The sequence below is a fragment of the Haemorhous mexicanus genome, chromosome 1 (assembly GCF_027477595.1).
Source record: "Haemorhous mexicanus isolate bHaeMex1 chromosome 1, bHaeMex1.pri, whole genome shotgun sequence".
In the NCBI taxonomy this organism is placed as follows: Eukaryota; Metazoa; Chordata; class Aves; order Passeriformes; family Fringillidae; genus Haemorhous; species Haemorhous mexicanus.
The window spans coordinates 32,698,952-32,715,609 of NC_082341.1; the positions used below are offsets into that span (position 1 = coordinate 32,698,952).

At 37.7% G+C, this 16,658-nt stretch overlaps 1 protein-coding gene across 4 annotated transcripts in view; it reads right to left on the bottom strand.

Annotated features, from left to right (window-relative positions):
- Nucleotides 1-693: 693 nt before the first annotated feature.
- OSBPL3 (oxysterol binding protein like 3) overlaps nucleotides 694-16,658 on the bottom strand; it is an 82,941-nt gene continuing 66,976 nt past the window's right edge. For all 4 annotated transcript variants that reach the window (XM_059845048.1, XM_059845057.1, XM_059845040.1 and 1 more), the window contains 8 exons: nucleotides 15,426-15,563; nucleotides 12,633-12,696; nucleotides 9,575-9,653; nucleotides 7,365-7,509; nucleotides 5,893-6,037; nucleotides 5,096-5,222; nucleotides 4,433-4,555; nucleotides 694-3,632 (listed from right to left, as the gene is read on the bottom strand). In XM_059845048.1, coding sequence (XP_059701031.1) covers nucleotides 3,536-3,632; nucleotides 4,433-4,555; nucleotides 5,096-5,222; nucleotides 5,893-6,037; nucleotides 7,365-7,509; nucleotides 9,575-9,653; nucleotides 12,633-12,696; nucleotides 15,426-15,563 — 918 coding nt within the window. In that variant the 3' untranslated portion in view covers nucleotides 694-3,535. The remainder of the gene's footprint in view (nucleotides 3,633-4,432; nucleotides 4,556-5,095; nucleotides 5,223-5,892; nucleotides 6,038-7,364; nucleotides 7,510-9,574; nucleotides 9,654-12,632; nucleotides 12,697-15,425; nucleotides 15,564-16,658) is intronic.

The following is a 16,658-nucleotide window of genomic DNA, read 5'->3' on the forward strand; positions in this document are numbered from 1 at the left end:
CAAGTATATCTCAGAGAACAGAGATCCAGAAAGGAATGCAGTGATTAATGGTGCATTCTTGTTCCACTTGGCCTAAAGGGCACTTTACACTACCCAGAGTCGCCTCCTGAACGAGTGATGCTGTTTTGTAATCCCAAATTTAGACAAAATCAGAAACTAAGCATCAAGCCTGCAAATCTGAAAGTAGAGCTGTGGCTTTCTGTTCCTATGTTTACCTGGAATTTTTTTCTTTCTATGCTTTACAACTTGAAAAATGAAGCAAGGTTTCAACACCCAAAAGCCTGAGCTGCTCCATCACCTTGATGGAAGTTTATAGTCAGGGTTTTACTTTATGAAGAGACACACACAGAAAGGCAGAGCTGCATGAGTGCTTCTCAAACTGGCCTCCAAATTCATATTAAGTTTATCAAGTCATGAAATAAGAGAGCTATAACAGCAGGCAAGGGTCATCAGGAAATGTTAAGACTGGCCCATTGAGCTACACACCTTGGGGAACGCAGCTGTCTATGAAAGGAAGCAGTTAAGTTGCCTGATGCATTCTTTTTTACCATTCAGGGTAGAAATAGTGGGTAAAAAGTCCCTCAGTGTCAGTTACTAAAAATAACAGTTGTCTTAGTTATACTGCAGAAAGCTAATATAAAAATTTTGTACCCATTAACACAGCTGAAGTTTTGGGGAAGAAAATTACCAAAATTTAATATTTTACCAAGAATAACTTTATAGAATATATTAACTTTGTGAATGTTGAATATATTTACATGCAGAAATACAAAGAACTAACATCAAGACAAATTTCTTACACTTCTTAATATACATTTAACAGAAGTTTAACAACTAAACCCAATTGTTTCATACAAAAGTAAGCAGGGAAAACTATACTGCAGTTGGAAATGTTGAGTCAGAGTATCATTCACAACTGGTTACACTGTGTTTGGAGGTGTGTATTACAGATTTACAAAAGGAGAAATTACTTGTTCAGTGATTTTTCTTCATGCATTTAAGAAATGCCCTGGATTATTCTCAGACTTTTTTATGGAGACAGTGCTAAAACTCTGGAGTTTACTTTCTTGATACAGACATTTTGATGAATACATTTTTATATAAGGCACTGCTCAGCCCAATGCTTCTTGTCGTTCATCCCATGTATTTTGGAAAGTTTGGAGTGTTAGAGAAATCAGACTTAGTACTGCCAGTCTGATTTCTCAAAAATCATGACTCAAATAGTCTCAAACATGAGACTTGTTTTGTTTAATACCTGCATGGGGGAATCACCTCCACACACAGAATATGCAAACACAGCAATCAGATCAGGCACTATCACAGTAGCTGCCAAATATGACAGCTTAGTGCTGCCTCCACAAATTTTGCTCCTTTTCTTAAAAGCTTTTATTTTCTCTGCCATCTTTTGTTTTTAAATGAACCTTAATTTTAGTATAAATTGTAATTACCAACAGCAAGGATAATTGCAATTATCAACTCATTTCTGTGCCAGGTTTTGACAGTTAATACAAGGATAAAAGACAGGAAGGGAACAAGGCATGAAGAGAACCTCATTTTTCTTGAAAAGCCAAACAGCCCCCAAAGTTTAAGACTTCCTTTGCAATCAAAGCCCAGATTTTTTCTTCCTATAAGTGTGAACCTTGCCTTGTTTAAAGCTGCTGGCATGGTAGTCAAGTTTTTCAAAGACATATTAATTAGATATAATTATGCTAACTTCTTTGGTAATAAATTACAGAAATGATGGTGAGGCAGAGATCCTGGGCAAAATGAAAAATGGTGAAAAAGCATTTATCTGCCTCTGAGACAATGAGGCTTCAAGGTAATAGAAAGCAAAGTTCAAATATACATCTAATCTGACACCACAGATTTTGTTTAAAATTTAAAACCTTCATAGTATTTCCTTCATGATACATATATAATACAAATAATAGATTTTCTCTAGAACAATGCAGCACAACTGCAGTAAAGTGCAAGCTTTTCTAAGCTATTAGTCTGTCCTCCTAGGAGTCTACTTTATCCATACCATGTCCTGTTGCTCCAGCCATAAGCCAATTTAACATGCCAGCATTTGGGTTTGTTTTGTGTCTTTACAGTGGCAGGTAAAGAAAACAAAAGAAAAGGGTGTGGTGACAGGATGCACATCTATCGCATAGAAAACTGCATTGCTGCCAGAGAGCTGCAGACACACCGAGCAGATTTGAAGAACCATGGATCAGGCTTGGGTTGCAGATATGTGGGAATGCAAATTAGTCTGTTAATGACTATGGCATTGTGATTTGATGGAAAAACCAAAAAATACTGCCCGTCTCTATACTCTTCATTCAAAAGTGAGGCTTTTGCTACATTTGCTTCCTGTTAAATTTCTGACCTATGGTTTAGTAGCTTCACAAATTGAACCATATGTATAAAATTACAGGAAAGGTATGCAATTGATTTAGTGCAAGACGTTTAAATATCTATCTGAACTTAACAAACAAACAGAGGAAGATCAAAGACTCCATACACTTCTCCATAAGGCAGATGGCAATTTTTTAAATATAAGATTTTAAATATGTTATTTCTTAAGAGGTAGAAAATATCAAAATACTAGGAAAAAATTTCTAGCTTAAAATAATCAGTTTGCTTACTTTTTAAAAAGTCTTACTGTTGCAATTTTTAAGTGAATAAAAACAAATGAAGCTATGGAAGCACAGGATTTCGTGCTCTGTATAAGATTTCACTTACTGGAAAAAGAGAGAGCTTCTTCATCTAGTCAGTGCTCAAGCAGTATATACAAATGATCTCCTCTTCTTGCCCTGTTGGGGGCTATAAATTTGAAGTGAAAGTTTTTCCCAGTGGAAAATTTTGGCGATTCCTGACTTTCTAGCACTACATTTAACCGGGAACAGTTTGTGTATAAGGCAGTGGAACCACCGACGTAAGCTCAGAACTACCTCTTCCATAAAGCTAAGAAGAAAGTTAATAGAAACAAAAGCTTACTTAAATCTTTCCTGCAGACAGCAAAAGATCACAGTCAGATTCCAGCACCAGCTGATAATCTGTTTTAGCAATTTATACCAGCCCAGAGACAGCTGAACTTATTGCACTGTGGAAGCCTACCTACAGTTTGAGTTACGAAGGCTTGCATTCTTCCTCAGCACAGCTAGGAGATGCTGATGCTACTGTCTCCAATGCAATTCAGTAAGGCATAATTTAACTCAGAAATGACATTATTACACATTGAAAAAGTAGTGTAAAAGCTCCTCTCTTTTCCATCTGTTAACATTCAGTACTATTTATTAAATATTTTATAAAAGGAAGTTAGGATATTTATACATTCAAACAATCACTGCAATTGTTGAGTAAAGGAAACAAATGAATTATCAGATTCTAAATTAAGCATGATTCTGGAGATATGCACATTTGCACATATGCACACACCACACACATTCTGTATGTGTGTGTGTATATATAGATATATAGTTATATTTTATAGATAGGTCTTTTAAATCAGATCCCAGAATACAACACAGAATATCTTCACTTAGCTCCTCTTTCACCAGAGGACAGGATTGTCCAGTTTGGAAAAACCAGGTTCTTTCCTAAGGTCCATGTAGGTTCCATTGCTCACCCAGGAGTCATCACTGGATTTCCTATCAAAGATTAAACAAATGTGAGCTTATATTTTCCATCCATATGCTGTGTGATGCAGTGTAGCATCATGCACAAATACCAAATCCAGCCTATGAACCTGGAGCAGTGCAGCTCATTGCAGCCTGCAAACAAGGCAGTACAGCTTGGAGAGCTGAATGGGTGTGTCTGCACTGGGCCATGGAGAGGCATCTCAATCTCATGTTCACCAGAGACCTTCACAGTTGAAGAGCCAAATGCATTAACTCCTATCTGCTCTAATACTTTTGCTACATAATAATTAAATTCTTTATTCCACCATTTAAATCTATAGGATAAATCTCAGCTTTCAAATCCTCATGGTAAGGATTCAAATCCTCATTCTTATGAGGAAGGGGAAACATGTTAAAAAATAGCCCTGGAAGCAAAAGGCTCCAACTCTGCACACTTCCACACCAGGCAATCCTACTGAATTCAGCAGAACTTCAGTAGAGGTAATTGAGCTAAATCCAGCTACTTCAGCTTGCTTCAAAGAATCAAAGGTGCTACATTCACCTTCAGTCAGGCAAATTAAAATGTAGACCAAATATCAATTGCCATCAAGGCAAAAAAAAAAAAATCAGGGATGCACTAATAAAAAACTAATGCATAACTGTGAGTTTTAACCAAGTTAGGAGTATTCTACATCACCAAAGTACAAACCCAAAGTATATAGGGAAGCTCTGGAAAAAACTGGAGCCTGTCACATGGCAATTTAGAATCAGATCTATAATAAGAATTTCAACAAATGATAGAATATGCTAATTATTTTGCTATCTAGTACCTGAAAAATCTAGGCTGATGCTCTAGATTGTTTTCTTCTAGCACCTTCCGTCGTTCTCGCTGCAGCTGCTCGATCCTCTGCTTTTGCATTTCAGCCCCTTCAATGTTCCCTTCTTCTAGAAACCTGCAGCAGCAGTGATATGAGACAATTGGTTTTCTGCCCCCAGAAGAATCTAATCTTTCCAGCAGGTATTTCACAGTGTTTGAAAGGTAAACAGCTACTTCTGCAGACAACTGCACTATAAAAAGCACTTAAGGAAAATTAGCTCTTGTAACAGGCTCAGAGGCACAGTTACATTAGATTCTTCTACCTGGAAATTTGCAAAAGTAAAAATTTCACTGCAGAAAGAAGTTTCAAGTGTCTCAGTTTTCAGTTACTCAAATACTGTATGCTCAACATCCAGTACCTGAAGTACTGAGGTTTTAACTTCTCTGGAAAGGCAGTTATCTAGAAGCATCCAAGAGGCAATTTTAGGACACACTTCCATAATAACTAGACCATCTCTCAATATATGATTACAATGTCTGTTTCAGATGCACATTAATGTAAAAGTAGAAACACAGTGCAGTTATCCACAGAAAACAGGCTGAGTTCAGGGTAAAGTGAGTATACAGAAGATTAAGGACTATTTCAGGAAAATATTTCAGGGTTAAAGCTTCTTACCTTTGGTCTGGCCTAAAACGGGTATCAGTGGATGGGAGTAATGACCTAGTTTGTGGGTCCAGTTCATTTAACTCCAGTGCAAATTGTGTAAATCCATACCACTGTTCATAATCTTTAGGCATTGGATCTACAGAAGAAAAGAGTACATTCAGAATTCCAATTAAATGCTATTATATTGAGAAAGAAAATTTCAAGCTCCCTCCAGTCATTTGTTTATGCCTGATCCACAGTGTCAGTTGTGGGGGAACAAAAGGTTTTTAATAATGTGACAAAAGAGAACATCCCCCTTGATAATTGCGCTGCAACAAGACAGATTTCTGTTCTCTCAGCTGAATCACAGCACAACTGTGATGAAGGCCATGCTATTATCATAATGTTTTTTCCAAACACAGTAGACAAAACCCCACAAGCTTGGGAGAAATTCAGCTATCACTGTCACTACAGAATTGAGTTTTGTGGGCTATCATCCAGTGTTCAACACATGAAATAAATGACACTTCTCTGCATGAGCAGTAGGAGTTTGTTCCTTTTTTTCCCCCTTCCTACTAGAGTCCTCAATACTCACTTCATGCCCAAATATGAAAATGAGGGTGAATGGAGAAAATTCAGGAAGCCATGGGATTAAGTTCTCATATTATTTAAATGATATATTCTTCTGATCTAGCTTTTAAATGCTTGACAACAATCTAATATTCTACAGAAAAATAACAAGAAATTGGGGCCTGATAAGGATATGAAAACAGTAAGCTTATCCTCACGATCTCAGTTTGTGTACATGAGCCATTCTGATCACTAACTTGCTCTCCATATGCAGTCTGAAGATGAAGTTGTCCCACAGTATAAACTTTCATGCCACTTCCCAAAGAGCCGATGCACAACTTTCCCAGATTTATCCACGACACTGCCTTCAATCTCATGTGCATTTGGATTCCAATACTTTGCCTGGAATTAAAAGGAATGAGGGGAAAGAAGGTGCATCAGAGCTCAGCTGCAGCCCATTTTGCCATGCCAGTAGCACCAGGCTGTAGAGCAATGAGAACTGTTCATTTAGGTGTGCATTACAATATCAAATGCAAACAACTGCTGTTAGTACCATTAAAATACAAACTTATCAGCATGTTAGCTTCTTAAAATACTAACATTGAGAATTGCACTTATTTTGTTTGCCCTTTTATAGGGGTAGTATGAGGTAAAGTGCAGCTGAACTTGAATTTTGCCCAAGGACAGTTGACCCTGAGTCCTGACTTGGTTATCTACATCTCTCCCAAATTTGCAGAAGAAAAGGAACTAATACATTAATCTTCCCTTTCAACACTTTACAATATCAAAGGTGTGAGATTTGCAGGCTCTCAGTCTTAAATATTTGAACTTTAAAATATTGAAAATATTTTAAAGTTCAACTCTGAAAATACATTCAAGTACTTTCAAGTAAGTATTTGGAAAAAAAATCATCCCAATGCTTCTTAGAAAGCAGAAAGCATTCAAGAAAACAAATTTTAAAACCCCAGACTTGCTGGGGAGCATGCCATGGTGCACAGGTACACTGAAGTACTGTATCCCTTGTATCTGTATGGTCTGTTCTATGTCCAGCAGAGCCTTTCTCCATCAGTCAGATACAGAAAATGCAGGTTAAGCTAAGTCTCTTAGGATGATTAATAAAAGTATTTCTCATGTTAGAAATTTTGGCATCACTTTATATTTTCAGTGGTTTTCCTTCACTACAAAGTAGTAGTAAAGTACATCTATTGCCAAAAACTGGATTTGATTTCAGTTATAAATACAATTCCTGAAGAAGTCATATATATTGTACTTGTAGTGAAGCAAAAGCTTTGAGTAACACCCCAACCTCTTACTTAAACCTGCAAAGTACCTGCAAAGGGCTAGAAAAGAGCATCAGGAGAAAAACCCTGCATAAGCACTGGTCCTACAGCTGCTGAATGACTGCAACCACAGCATGTGCCAGTGGGCCAGTAGGAGGCATGTGGTAAACCACTGTCAGTAGCCACCTTGTGCTTATGCCTCTCATCAAACCCAGAAAAGGTTTTCCATGATATTCCTTTCCCCATAATTCCTCCATTTCCAGTGGAATCACTCAAGAAAGCGGTTGCTTCTCTTTTTTGTCTAGCGAGTGGCAGTTCCTTCAAAGTTACAGTTTTCAAGGAATCACAGGTAATTACAGCTTGTAAGCAGAAGTACTGAGCTTCAGCAGAGAGCATCCTCCCACTGCTGTGCCTGTTAGAAAAGGCAATGCCAACACTGCTGTGGTTACCTTTATGAAAGTCAGTTTGCAGTGGCACGTGTCATCATTAAGATTTTTTATGATGATCTCTCCATAGTGTTCAATCCATCTTTGCCCACTCAAGATGTTATGGATGCAGGATGTCACCTTGTTCCATGCAAAATGGTCTTTAAAACTGTAAGGAAAAATACACACAAGAAAATTGTCATGCCACGTTCAAGTGAGCTCAAGCTTGAGGAAAAACATTTGCAGACAACTTGGTTAGAGAAACCAAATAAACCTTTTTTTTTTTTTTAAGCTAGAATGCTCCATCTTCTTGTTCCAAACCTTCTCAAAAACAATCCCACCTCCCAGAAAATCCTTTTCACTTCTGCTGGATACTTTGGTCTTGAATTCAGTTTTCTCTCAGTCTGTTTGTCCTTCTAATCAGTTTTAAGTTCCCAGAAATAATAATTCTGATATCTTCTACAGTCTGAGATGCCCATTCCAAGCTTGTAACACAGTGATAATAGAGAACACAAGGACATGGGCAACCAGAGTGATTTGAACACGTACTGAAAAGAGTAAGCTTGGCTCAAGTTCTCAAGGCTGAGCCTCATATGTGTGCTTTAGGCAAGAGCAAAAGTTCTCACCAGGCAGTCCAAGATGCAGTTGCTCACTGGGAAACAGCAGACAGGGAGAGACAAACAAACACCCATGGGGAATGCAACATTTCAGCTTTTATGAAAGAAGTAGATGCTCTTATAAAAAACAGCTTTATAAAGCATCAAGGAAAGGAAAGTCTCATGAAGACATAAAATTTGTTCTGGGTATGGATGGCCAACTCACTACTGGTAAGGTAAAATATGAACTTACAAAGCACCAGTTTCCCCACAGCAAGTGCCTCACACACATCCTGTGAAGTTACTGGAATCTCTCCCTACCTCCCCTTAATCACTTGCTTTCACTTGCTGTTTTCTAAGGGCACACACAAGGACAGTTTGTACATACTTGCAGATATGCAGCCAGTTTATCCCACAGTAACTTGTTTTTCTGCCCTTAGCTATGCATGTCCTATGTTATCATAAATGCTAAAAAAATCTATTTGTTTCAAAATGAACATTAATACTAATGCTTAATTTTTCCCTATAGCCTTGGCACCTTTTTTGTACCAATTCTGTATCAAATACACAGGGATACAAACCAACACATGGAGATCACATATGAATCAGATTGCTTCCCAGTTCATCAGCCCATCATAGGCCCTAATATATTAATTATTTTGGCTCTGAGCACTCATTCACATCCTTTTATTTCAAAGCTTAGGGCAGGTGCTATGAACAGGACATGGTTTATACATTACCTTTTGGATACTACCTTACTAGACTACAATTTTATCCACTTTAAAAAAAAAAGGCATGCTTGATTTGATAAGTGCTAAGTTCTAGAATTCTTTGGGGTTTTTTTTTTCAGATGGCAAGATGGCAGATGAATTCATTTTGTACTCTCTCACTGGAAAACAGATTTAATTGGAACAATACTCAACCTTTAGACCTCTGGTTCTGCAAACATGATGGATATAGGCCAAATTTTAAGGGATTTTAATTGCTCATCAATAATGGGCACTCTGACAAGCCAGCATTGAAACACTGCAGATTTTTATTTCAAAAAACAAAAGGAAACAAACCAACTGTACTCAGCACTTCACTACAGTGGCTGCTTCCTTGGATAATGAACACCAGATATGTAACTGGTTCTACTTATCACTTACAGGCGTTATTTCTGCAGTGATGATGGCTGTTGGCCTTGCCTACAGCCCAGAACATCCCAAGATGCCTGGGTCCCTACAAACAGAGTCAAAAAAGACAGGAGCACCACCACCTCTTCCCCCAAACCCATACTCAAGCAAAAGAATTCATAGCTTCCTTTACCCTATAGTTCTTCCCTGTGAGTTTAAAATGCATTAAGGTTGAAATTCAACTGAAGTATGAAAATATCAACTTTTCTTTTTTCAAGGTACATAGGAGCCATGGGGGTTTTTTTCATTGTTTGTTCTGCAAAGAGTCAGTACTTCTGATTTATGCTTCTGGTTTTGGTTTGGTGGGCTCTTTCTTCCTCCCCTTTTCTCTTTTAATTAAATCATAGCCACCAGTCCTTCCAAAGGGCAGAGCAGAGCTCACTGTCCTCTGAATGAACGTGGCTGCAGTGTGTGCAAGCATCAGTGCCTGTGCAGGAACAGCAGTGGCAACGGCAGCACTTACGCTGGGAGAGTTACGTGTGTTGTGCCAACTGGAACAATCTCCATGGACTTCCCCCAGAATTTGTTTTTCCATCTGACATCTGGAACAAGAAGTAAAAAAAGACAGGTTTAGTCACAGGTAGGTGAATCATGCTGTTTCTGGGCTCTACTTTATTTTCAAGAAATCCAAAATAACAAAGTGCAACAGAAGTGTTCAAAGAATGTTGTGGGACCTTCAAATACGTGTTGGTGGGTTTAGTGTTGTTGCTGTTTGCTTTGTTTGATTTTCATCATAATATTGGTTATTTAAATAGCAAAGTAACAGATATTTAACAGTCCTCTCAAAAACCTTTTCAAAATAAAGACATTTGAATAACCTATAGGCAGCATATACTTCTGTGCAATTCAGTTATTATTCAATGAATGCAGACATTTTCAAAAACAAAAGCAGAATTTCAAATACAAAAATATAACAAGAAAATTCACAGTCAAGAGGCTAAAGAAGGTTTCAAAGGGCATAAAATAGCAGAGGGTTTTAGTCCAACTCCCTCTGTAATTTTTACTGGTCTTTTGAAATCTTGTTTGAATTACAGAAAGACATGTCCAAGTCTCATGCCTTTTCTTCAAAAATATAAAAAAGATAAGAAAACTCAATGAAAGTTTAGCCAAATTTATTGAGCAAAAGCACCTGGAAGAGAAAGAAACAGAGAGGAGCATGGCAAAATGTGTGTACAGTTAAATTGGGCTAGATAATCAGCCAGTAACTTTAATAGTAACTTCAGAGCTCAGGGGAATAGTAACCTTCCTATTTTAGACTCTAGGAACTCCATTCCCTGCCCAACCCTAAAAAGAGGGGAAACTGCAACTCCAGTCTCAAAAAGGTGCTAGTTCTAACAGAAGGAAAACAAAACACCATTTCCTGTGCAATTCTGGGGGAAGCTCTTACACTGGTTGTGAGATGGGTGCTGAAACCACACCTAAGAAACTACTCAGGTATTTCCTGAGCATGTATGTGCAAGATAGGAGCCACACTGGGCTGCCTATTATTGCCAAGACTAGAATGGGATATTGGGCAGGATTCTGCACAGAAAGAAGTTACTTTTCTTATCATGTGAAAATGACCTTTTGGGTTTTTTGGTTTTGAAGTCTGGTGCTGGGTCAGCATCTTCAGTGACAGCGATTCTGTTGTGATTCCTACACTGCACAAGTGCTCCAAAGCTACTTCCGGTATGATGCTGTTGAGGCAAATTCTGTCCTGGCTTTCTCTCTTCTGCATTGGGATGGAATAGAAAGGGCAAAGGTACACCCTACCAAGCTTGGCAGTTAAAATGCATCACCAGATTGTGCCAAATTCTATGCTCTCATAAATGGCAAAGCTGTCCCACAGAGATCAGCATGTGGGAAACATCTTGGGAGCCAGGGTACAACTCGGTCCCGCAATAATTTTAGGACAGAAGAGAAAAAGCAAAGTGTTATTTCAAAGCTGTGCTCACACTAATTCATCCACAGATGCTGCTGGAATAGCTGAAACTTCCTTCATTTCCACTGCTCGTGTGTTGACACTCCTCTACAAAAGCAGAGCCAGCTTCATAAGTCATGGAAAGCTTTTTCCAAACTATTGGTCCCTGTGAGAGCCCAGTCTTCAGTTCACAAGATGTGATCAGGAGATTTCTTGGTGATGGAACACATGAACTAAGATCAGTGCCTGGTGGGATGACAGCACTACCCTGGCAATGTTGCTGTCTCCTTTTGAGCTGAGAAGGTGACACAGTAAGTGGAAAGATCTTTGAACACAGAAAGAACTGAAGTGACTGGCAACCTGCCTTTATCATTAAATTGGTGTTAATCTTTCTATGTAAGTTAATATAGCCTCATTACAACAGGTCGCAGCATTTTAAAATTTTCTTTACAATGGAAAAAAAAATCACTGTCTAGCCCTCCCGAAAGCTCAGCCAACCATATTTAAAAACAAAGCAAACAAAAATCCCCAAGCCCTGCTGCACCCTGATTGAATGTCCTGTGCCCATCAAGACCAAATCTCAGACTCTCACATTAATCAGATTCTCAGCTCTCATTAGAAGAACTTCATTCTCTAAATGGAAATGTTAAAATATTTGAATGATAACTGTTGTCAAAATCTGTTAAACAAGTCAGTCTCATCTATTTTTATTAAGACAGGCTGCTATCTGATTTTATTTATACAGCGTTCAAGTTACTGAATAAATTTTTGGTCATCTTAGCTTTTGGGCTATGAACAAAAGGATTCTTGTGTCCCTGTGTTTGTTTACAAAGCAAAGAATTACACAGAATAATAAAGCCCAGACTAATAGGTTCCAATATCTGTTCAGTTCCATCTGCAATAACTATAATCAAGTCAGCAGAGCCAATCAGGAAAAAAAAAAAGATTACAATATGGCCACACTGTGATTTGACAAACCCCTGGGTGAAGGATTTTAAGTGAGTTAAAAGGCATGGTTATGTTTTGTGTGCACTCCAAAATTATCCAATCACACAGGTAGTGTTACTGGCTGACACCTTGACTAGCAGTACAGAGCAAACAAAAATATATTCAAATAGCACAAAATCTTACATACTGTAATAATGCCAGCAGAGAAGGAGAAGGTAAATGTATTTACCCTTGCTGTTCTGCTCATTTTTGAAATTTGCTTTCAGAACAAGATTTGCCACGGTTCAGGATTTAACTTGTAGTGTTTTTATGCTGTCTTCAAGCTTGTTTGTTTTATAAATAGCTTTTTTACTAAAAAACAACACCCCCTCCCCGCAAACCCCAAACAAACCTGATTTTAAAGAAGAACAGATATTTGTACATAAAAATAATAATCAATTAATGTTACATGAAAATAATCCAAACAAAGCAAAATCTCTTGAGAACTTTTATAATAGCAGAAGATCCAAGTAAGAAGCATGCAAGTAAGGATAGGCTAAGATTTCATAAAACCATTCTAATACAAATTTAAGCAAGGAATTTCAACTTTTCCTAATCTCTGGATATTTTGTGTTAGACATACAATGAAAACATTATGAACACTGTAAAAGTAAATGATAGACTGAAGACTTACCTTGCCAAAAAGCAAAATTCACAGATTCAGCATGGCATGCAGAAATAGGTGGGTGGTGACTGACCTAATAGCAAGACATGAAAAGAGAGGGGGAAAAAAGATTAAAATATCAGCACTTGAACAGTCATTTTGGTTTGGCTGTTTTGTTTTCTCCTTCATTCCCATATGGCATTTACAATTTGAACATTAGTTTTCACTTTGCAGTTGTGTCCTGAAGGGGGAGGCAGTGAGATTAATAAAGGTTCTCAGACCCAAGAAACCTTGAAAGAAATGGCAAACAATTATTTTAAAAGGCCTGAGATTTTGTTCCAGTGAAATGCTAGCAATATACTTTGTACATTGTCTCTAAGGTGATAATTAAATTTACCATTAGGACCTCTTAACAGATTAACAAAAACCACACTTAGCTATTTCTTGAGTGCACAGATAAAAATTTTCAAAAAACCAAAAACACAATGAAGGGCCAAAAGCTTCTGTGCAGTGAATAACCACAAAACCCTGAGTATGAGGGAGGAGATAGTGATCAGCATCTCTAAGTGGGCCAGAGGTGAAGAAATCAAGCCAGGAAATTCCATCCAGCAATCCCTACCACTGCAGCAGTGACACCCCAGGTGTTTCTAGATGAAACTCTAACCACATGCACTGAATTTCATCAGCTTTGGGCATGTGCAGAAATTAGGGCAACCACCAAACTAGCAGGGACTGTGAGCAAATAAACATTTCAGACTATTAAAATGCAACAGTAAATTAAAAAAGCACAAAGTGAAAGGGGCCACTCCTCCTCAACCTGAATTCTCCCTTCTGGGAACACAACTAACAACTGACCAGGACCAGCTCTTAAGATGTGTAATGCCTGCTGTTCCTTGGGCAACTTTATTTTCAAGTCAAATTGCTATTTTTCACTATGAAAAATCAACTCAAAAAAGTAAGTCAGCTTTTACATTTTTTTTTTTTTATTACTCATTTCGCAATTCTCTTACTAAGCAATTTTTCCCACAGGCATCCAGTTATTTATTGAACATCCTCTACTTGGTTTAAAAAAATAAAAAAGGAGTACTAATTACTTTCAGCTATGGCCTAATTCAGCAAGAGCAACACTCTCTCTCTCTCTCTCTCTTACATACTGTACCCAGATTAACCCCAGATGTCACTATAATACATGGGTTAATACTTAGTTCTCCCTTAAACTGTTATAATTCCAGAGTAAGGTCATGGTGCTAGCAGGAGTTATTCGAAACTCCCTCTATGATAAAACAGAATGTTTGTTACTTTTGTATCTTCTGTGAGTCTATCCCATTAATTACATTCTGCCTGTGTTAACAAGGTATCTGGAGTAAGCATCAAAATGCTAGTGGCAAGCAATAAGCCACTGTTCCTGATATAAAGAGAAATATTTAATGCTTGCAAGCTGCATTAAATTTCTTTCTTCCCATACTGCCCTCTGTTCCTAATATTTCTCCACCCCATATTCTTACAGTAACTTTACCACTCTAAACTCACCTCACTTATTTCTCATATTAGAGCAACAGTTGTTCATAGCACAAGCCTACTCATGTAGTAAAATTCTTCTTTATAAAAGTTACCCTTTGTACTGGTTTACCCAATATTCAAATGAAAATATCTTCCTTTAATTCAGTGTAACATCAAACTCAGTACTAACTTTTATTCACCACTTTATTACTCAAATTTGATGCTGTGCTGGTACTTGCAGTGCTCTATACACATCATTTTAGTACTGAAGTAGCACAGTGATGAACCAGATACATGAACTTTAAATTTGATTCTTGCTTTGATTGTATTACTTTCTGTTAGGTTTTTTTCCCCCTCTTTATTTTTACTCTTGCCTGTGACATTTCCTGAGACTAAGGAAAGCTCACATAACATTCCTTTTTGTCAATTCTAAAACATAATGTGCAAAATGCTGTACCTTCACAGGTGGTCAAAAGCACTTTTCATTTCCTAAAGGAAGTCTCTTAGAAGTCTTTCTCTGATCAAATTTCTAGGTTGCACACCTTTGCCCACTTGCACTTTTTGTATTTTTTTGTTATGTCTAGACAGAATGAGACAGCTTTCAGTCATTGTTACTTTGCTACCAGGTATTTGAGTTTTATCTCTTTTTAACATATGCTTCAAGTTCAGCAATTTTGGCAGCTTGGCTGGTTTAAATTTAGTATTTTTCACCCATACTTAATAATTATTCTCCTACTGGGGAATTATCTTCATAAACACTCAGACCATGATGTGCTGTATACATCCTTCACCTACTCAGCTCTGGTTGCAAATTCTCAAGGCTTAGCCTCCTAAGTGTTTGGACAGGAAGCAGAAGGGGTTATGGTGCCATTGGAAATACTTGTGGTTGACTGACTTACACAAGGGATACATTTTTTTATAAAAGAAGACATAAAACAGCTGAAGATACAGCATTTTTAATGATCACACACAAAAGAAAGTGACAAGAATGTCAACTTTTGTTGCAGATGTGATCAGATTTCAGCATGGGGAATTGCACTCTACTTAACCAAGTTATCTTGTTACTGGAGCAGGCAGCCTGCCAGCCTGTGCTACTCCAGTGTCAGCTACTGCTTGTCATGTTCCACAACAGACTTTGCAGACTTTCCTCAAAAAACAATTCCCTTTGTTTATAACAACTCAGCAAAGTCCCTTGGGTTTTGCTGGGCTCAGGGAATGTAGAGTAATCTTGTATTTTGCCAGTAATTCTAGAGAATTCCAGCCACACATTTAGAATTCAGCAGTGTATCGAGTAGCAATTCTAAGGGTTGCAGCATACAATACCTGTTCTGCAAAGAACTGGAAACCCTTATCTTCACGGATACATTCATAGGTTTCTCCAAGCACAGGATTAAATGGCTTACTTCCAGCTCTGTAGTAACTGGATGCATAGGCAGAGACTGCAAAGGCAGCTATGTACACCTGGGAAGTACATATTTGGGACTTAGATTAATTAATTTACAACAAACACAAAACAAATAAAAGCAAGCTTCATCCTGGTTCTGTTTTTCCTTTCATTTGCAGGCTACAAACGGGCACGCCTCCTGCAAGCTAAGCCCTAGTTCACACATTAGAGGATTATTAAATTTTCAGTCATTCAATAGGTCAGGGATAGAATTGTTAGGGTCAGATACTGCAAATTTCATCAACTGAAAACAGCATTTCTGAAAAGTGTTTGGAACAGCTTAGCATTCTGCAATACAGTTCAAAGTAACCTTAAAAGTCACTGTTAAATTTTGTATAATAACTGGTTTTTATAGTTACATCTGTGACTCCACATGTACCAACTATCCTTTTCATATACATGGCACAGGAACAATTGGATGATTTTTCACCAACTTTGCTATTTTTAATGCTGTTTGACTTAAATTGTTTTTTATCTACTGGGTGCTATTACCTAATCATGAAACTGTTGATCATGACTGACTCACAAGTAGCCCTCCAAATTTTTGCAGTCAACTCAAGCATAACATGAGGAATTCAAGTTTCTTTTGTAACACTTTTTCCCCCTCTTTTCATTCCATTTTCCTCATCTTTTGAAAGTGTAGATACTCTCTTTTCACAGTTTCAGAAAACAAATCCACTGAGGATAGGCTATTTTATGAACTATTGCAATTACTGTGCAGCAGCTAGCGTTAAATCTTGCTTCAGGAATTTCTCAAAGGCAAAGAATACACGAGTCTGAGGTAATTTCCAGATGCTTGGGTGTGGGGAGGAGGGAAAAGGCTTCTTTTCCCTCCCTTTTGGACAACTACTGCTCATTTCCTTTTCCTTTTAGCATATGTTCTCAAGAGAACAAAAAATCCTATGGACTGAAACCCCCAGTGAATGACCACACCCTGGGAACAGGCCCTAAATTGTAACCCTTGAAAGTGGCAGAATGAGGAAAGAGACTTTTCAAGCAGTGATTTTAACATGACTACCTATCCTCACTAATAACCTCATTTTGAGATAAGATATATTGAATTGAAAAGGCTTAATACAGTTTATGGGAAAATCTGTATCTCCCATTTAGGA